The sequence below is a fragment of the Eufriesea mexicana genome, unplaced genomic scaffold, assembly GCF_001483705.2.
Source record: "Eufriesea mexicana isolate 0111107269 unplaced genomic scaffold, ASM148370v2 scaffold4911, whole genome shotgun sequence".
Taxonomy (NCBI): domain Eukaryota; kingdom Metazoa; phylum Arthropoda; class Insecta; order Hymenoptera; family Apidae; genus Eufriesea; species Eufriesea mexicana.
Window position 1 is genome coordinate 207,456 of NW_016912869.1, and position 6,613 is coordinate 214,068.

At 41.6% G+C, this 6,613-nt stretch overlaps 1 protein-coding gene across 1 annotated transcript in view; it reads left to right on the top strand.

Annotated features, from left to right (window-relative positions):
- LOC108551688 (mucin-17-like) overlaps positions 1-6,613 on the top strand; it is a 32,674-nt gene that overhangs the window by 18,474 nt on the left and 7,587 nt on the right. Inside the window, 4 exon segments of the mRNA XM_017905937.1 lie at positions 1-1,097; positions 1,099-2,167; positions 2,659-2,823; positions 5,208-5,355. Of these exon segments, the coding sequence (XP_017761426.1) occupies positions 1-1,097; positions 1,099-2,167; positions 2,659-2,823; positions 5,208-5,355 (2,479 nt within the window).

Here is a 6,613-nt window from a genome sequence, read left to right on the forward strand (position 1 = left end):
CCGAATCCTGCTATACCAGATATACTCTCGACTAAGCCGCAGCATCAAGCGTCATCCACGACCCTGACGAATGTACCGACAACTGTCATTGCTACAACCTCCTCTCTTCCCAATAGCCAACCATCAATAGCAATAAGTGTCTCGAAGTCACCGTTAGAGATGGTTCAAAGTGTCGTTAGCAGTATACAGGTACCCCAGAACAGTACCAATTCGCCAGTACAACCGCAGAATCAGCAACAGCAGCAGCAACCGACGCAACAGCATCCTCAGTCCAATGTCCAGGTCCATAACGTTCTTACCTCTGGTGGAATATTGAAACACCCTGCTGGATCGACCTTACCTCCCGGTCATATATTAGTGTCCAACGGCGGTCAGCTTATAATGGCTAGCACAGGGTCAGGCATCAACGGTGTAATGGCACCGCCTCCTCCAAAAATCATTTCCAATTCCAACTCTATGCCGCCATTATCAGTGTCGCCTATGGTGACCAGTGTGACAGGCGCTGTCAGCCAGGTGATCCCCGCAGTGGGTGTAGCCCAGCAAGTTATCGGGCAGCCCACGGTGCTCGTGAACACTATTCAGACTCCTGTACTTATACAACCTGGCGTGATGACGATGGACAGTATTGGTCAGAATGTTCAAATACCGCATCTAACCGTGGCAACTGGGAACGTGATACAGAATGCTCAGTCGATCCTAGACGCGAATCAAGATGTCGCGAGGAACGTGAGTGCGAATCAAGGAATGGTGAACCGACAGCCAGCGTTACTGTCACCCGAATCGGCGATGAGTAAAAAGAAAGCGTACAAGAAACGAAAGGCCAACCCGCAGACAGTAGCCTCGATGTTGCACATTGCTTCGTCCCAACAGAACGCTGGCATGTTGATGCAGTCTCAGTCGAACTTCGCACAGCAGAACTTCCAGACTCAGAGCATCGGCGGGCCCATGTTGCAGGCTTTGACAATTGTCCCAGGAAAGGGCGGAGCACCGGCTCAATTGGTAATGAACGGACAGGCTGGTGCTGCCTCGGCACAGTTCAATGCCCAGCAAATCATCACGAATCCTCAGCCTGCTCAGCAGATCAATCTCCTGCAGCCGGAAAAAAAGGGCTGCTGGCATGGTTCAAAATTTCCCTACCATTCAACAGTTCATCGTTCCCGGTATAGGAAGCATGGTCATGTCTGCTGACGGGACGGCTACCTTGCTGCAAGACACAGGGAATATAGGTATGCAGCTGCAGATACAGAACGTGAACGGTCAGAACGTGTTGACCCCAGTGCAGAGTCACAGTGGAATATTCAATCCGAGTCAAAGCATTTTAGCAGCTGGTCCTGCTGGAATGGTCATCCGTGCACCGCAAGCAACCGGTGGCAAAATTATTCAGCAGCATAGTCCCGGCGCACAATTCCTCTCGCCGAATAGTGGCCAATTCTTGGTTAATGGGACGACGTCGTTTGGGAATCAGTTGAGTCCGATAGTAGCCAATGTCAGTCCAAATCAGCAAGTGACTTTCAATGCCTCGCAAGTGCGTCCGACGAACATGCAGGGCCAGCAGGAGTTCATACAGATGAACGGGCAGACGTTGATGGTACCGTGCGGGACAGCGCAAAATATCGCTGTCTCTTCAGCTCCTAATCAACAAAACACCACGTTCGTCCAGCAGAATACCACGATAGTGCAACAGCAAACGACCATGGTGTCTAACAATCAGATACCTAATTTTCAAGCTGCAGCTCCTAATGGAACAGCCGTTGATCCTTCGTTGAACATCGACCATAATCAGTCGTATATCTTGAGTTCTGGGATGATTCAGGGAAAGGCACCCACTTCGCCGAAAAGCAGCGTGAATTCGCCGTCGTCGGAGCAAAACGTTGAACAGCAGCAATACGTTCTCGCCAGCAGTAGCACGACTGTCGTTGAGAAAACAGCTCAACAGAGCGACCAGCACAGTCCGCTGATGGCGAGACACTCTGTTTCGACGCAGACAGCTGGAAACCAAGCGAACATGGCTCAGTCGGCTATGATGAGGCAAGGATCACCGCCGGACACTACCACGCACAGCCCGGGGAACAGCCAAAGGTCGAATAGCCCTGCTGTTGACACCACAACGCATGGAGCAGCTTCACCTGCACCACCTATTACTGCTAGGCATCACTCGTCGTCTACGGTAATCCTGCATTATTGAATAGATAACAAGACATTGTTCTTTAACTCAAATTTGTAAATACACACGTTTCCAAGTAATTTATTATTGAACTTTTGTTTCAAGCAAAATGAAAAGAATTGTTTAACTCTTAAATAAAAAAAGATTAAAGAAATGATTTTTGAATTTTTGCATATTTAATTTTGAAATAAAAAAAAATATTACGTAGTTTCTAAGTGAAGAAGAATAGGAAAACAATTATTTAATTTTAAAATAAAAAATGAAAAATGTGAGAAATATGATTGGTTAGTTTGTTTTAGACAATGTAACGTTGAACGACGTGGATTAGGAAATCATGAAAGTGATCGATTTATAATTTATAGTTACACGTTTCGTTATGATAGGTTTAAGACATCTAAATGATACTGTTTGCAACGAAATTGTTTGAGGAAATTTGTTTGAATGCGATGTTAGTTAGATAATTGGACGCGTTAAATATCAATTTGCGTTTCCAGCCAATGGTTCATTGCGTGTCAAGTAGCGAACCGGACTCAGGCGACGTGCCAGTGGCGTCGGAAGATTGGAGAATTCAGGGTATCACCACGAAAGAAATCACGCTTAGTCAGCCGGGTCTCCATGGGAAGACTTATGTGGAGTCGACGGTGACTACTGGGATCCAGGTTGGTACCCATGTAGAGCAGGTCAACCGTCATCTAACTCTAACAGACATGCACCAGCCAGCCGATACGACACACCCCGAAAACACATACGCTGACTCACAGGAGCATATGGACACTTCATCACCAAATCATTCCATATATTCAGACACAATGGACCACTCACCCGTCGAAGATCAGCTGAGCGTCACTAAAGAAATGACAGACGTCTCTTATACAGAGGTGGACGTCAATACGTTACCGGTTGTAGGTCATGGTCATTATCAGCCGATCCTCTATCATAGCCAACATTACGTTCCCAATACGAATGTTTATCGACAGCAAACTTTAGTGCCAGACCATGCGCATTACACGATGTTACCTCAGACCAAGTACGATACCAAGTCATGCGCCGAGACCGATCAGATTGACTCGCAGATATCGCAGCATCTTCCAGTGCAAGATGACGTAGATCAAAATTCGGAGGAAAAGTCATTGGAGAATCAGAGCATTGGCATTCCTTATTGTCCACAAGACGAGAATTATCAGAAATTTGTAAATATCGGTATCGCTGCGCCAGCAGGTCTCTATCCTCACTTGTATAACTATAGGTCTGATCCTAATAGCATTGCTGTCGTGAACTACTCGCCCAGTAAGCAGGCCTATATAAATCCATACATTTACAATCAATTCGTATATGCGCAAGAAGCTGACGACGGTGAGGAGACTGACTCATCGTCGGACGACTGAGCATCTTTCTTTCGTACGGGTCTATTAATTAATTTTGTACATTTTACAATTAGACATCAGTGGCATTCCCTTCTCGCAAGGGCACGATACGCGTTTCAATAGATACTATTAAGTTTGTAATTAGTTTGTATTTAACGTTATTCATTTTCACGCGCACACCTTTTGTGGCCCGAGCTATGTCCGGCTCGTTTTTAGCATTATTATTTAAAACGTACATTGCAATAATGTAACTTGTATGATCAACCGTGTATTAACGGATATCGCTAAAAAAAAAAAAACTACATGAAAAAAGAAAAAAAAAAAAGAAGAAACACGATTCTTTATAATGGCAAACAGAGAAAAAATAAATTTTTGCTAAACAATATTATTTTGACAGAAATTATCTGACATACATATTCCTAAATGTTCGAAACGAAAAAAGAGAATACCTTGCAATGAGCATGCGTAATCAGAGTTTGGATTTTGTCACCTTGGTATCATTTCTCGTTTGCATGCCCTCGAAGAATGAAATCTCAACGTGCCATATAAATTCGGCCATTGATAGCGTAGAAAACGTAAGTTTTCTATCACAGTAGATGTCATCGAACGTTCATCGTCGATATTCTTTTGTATCGCCCATTCGCGAAAAGGCTAGGCAAGCGTTTATGTCTCCGCTCTAGTCGCTGACTACTAGCGCCACCGCGCACCGTTACTCCTGACCCGAATGCTGACAAAGACGGACGACGAGTCGTGTCGCGACAGAGTGAAGTCAAACGACGCCTTCACAGCATCGGTATAGCTTTCCAATTAAACCCTCGATTTTTAACAAACGCATACACAGATACAAAATAATTTTGAAACGCTAATTGACATATTTCGTGCCACGTGGGTTGTATACATCTCAATTTAAACTTATCATTCAAAGCATTACACTGTACTGATTACTGACTACTTACTAACACAAACTTCCTTTTTCTTATTTTATAAACATATTTTAAACATTACAAAAATTACTCCATGTGTAATTTATTATATTTTCATTAAAATTAGAATTTTTTAATACTTTTGTAACGTATTGTATATTACTATTAGTGTTAACATGGGGACCACTGGACACTAACGGAAAGTGATATGAAATGAATCTGGCACGAAATGTGTTGATAACAATCTCTAAGAGATCACGTTTAAACTCATGTTCTTATCAGCAGAATCTCAACAAACCTTTGATACATAAAAAGATAGGAAAAGAAAAATATAGTGAAATAATAACCAAAAAATATTGGAAAGTTATACTAGTGCTACGAAAACCGTTCGATCTTCGTCACCAGTCCGACCACTAGCGACGCCGCGCTGCAGCAGAGGGAACTAGCGGCCCGCGAGTAGGCCGGGGACGTAAACGCTCGCCTAACCTGTTCGCAGATGAACGATATCATTCGTGTATTAAGTTAAAAATCGTTCTGTTCGAGCAGCTTTGTTTTTCTCTCTTTTCTCTTATGTTCTGTAACCCTATGTTCACTTATGTTTTTCACGCTCGGTCGAAAGAATGATGAGGATCTTGCCGGAGAAAGAGAAGGGTTTATCGAATCGAAACGAGCGATTTGGCAGACTTGATAGATTGAAATGATATTAGCATGTGACTGGTAGGCTTGTGCCTGAGTTGATCGAGTTGTATTTGACAGATCTATACGTCAGAGACGTTGAAGCAAGCGGAAGGTGTGGTGAGCACAGTGAGGTGCGAGGGCAGGGAACATGCCCTCGGCCGCGGAATCAAGCGAAAGCTGGACTCCATCCATTCCATGCATTCTACCCTGCATGAAGACCAAGATGGTCAGTATTGTATGGTATTCTTAGATATTAATCGTAAATTAGTTATATAAATAGCTCGAATATAGTGACAAACCACGTGTTGATAATCAACTTTAATAATTCATGCTAAGACTATACTAGCACTGTCGAACAGTATTACAGTATTGCCATCTGTGAAGCTTTTCGAACATTAATATCACTAAATCTTGGAAATTTATGAAAATTTTTGTTTTATATATATATATATGTGGTTATACGTAAAATTAATTTTGATGTGCATCATATACACGCATTATATATAATCTTATTATGAAAGTTATTTTATCAAAGTGGTATCTGACAGTAGTTCTCCATTGACAAGTAATGTAAATAATAGGATTGAATTTAATGCATGGTAATGATAGAGATATAAGTTACATAATGATGATTTCACGTTGCTTGTCGATGATTACTATACGGCGATCGTTAGTATTAAGAATGCTTCTGGCTCTAACATTTTCGATCGTTGATATATTATTTAGAAAAACACGTGTTCGCACTCTAATGTTTCTTCATGCTACCTCGTTACTTCGAACAGAGCATGCTTTTATTATGTACATGACCTCGCCAGTTTGTGTGTGTTTTGCTCGCTTAATTTCTGCTTCTGTTTGCTGCATGCGTAGTGGCATGATCGATTATCGCTTCTTGCATTATGTTCGCTTTGGTAACGCTTTCCAAGCGATGTCCAAGATTTATTCATCTCTGAAGTTGATACGATTGGTCGAAAAAGAAAGCACTCTCGCGCGTCACTTAATTTTCGGATCTTCTCGTTATTTTCGTAAATCTTACTCGTGCAAAGGAGTATTTTCTTCTCAAAGATTCTTCACTTTGCCAACTATTTTATTTTACCATTTGTGTGGCTCTGTATTTACGTCTGCATTAAAAATAATTCCTTTTCAAAACGATAACTATTTTCGCCAAATTTTTCGTTCTTTAATCACTGAATCGTAATACCGTTTAACCAAAAAAATAAAAAAAGAAAAAAAAACTCGGAGTAATCGAGATGAAAGATCCTTAATAACTTTTCACAAGAATCCAAAGCAGGTAAGTGGTGTCAATACTAAACATTTTGTCCGTCAAAGAGATCCCAGGAGACTCGATGCTTTGCTTAAAAAAGAAAAAAGAAAAAAGAAAAAAAAAAGAGAAAATACCGGCCGTAATGTGAAATTAATAAATTGTAAATAATATTCATCGGAAGGATTTGTTTCGTTCCTTTTTTTTTTTTTTTTTTTTTTTTTTT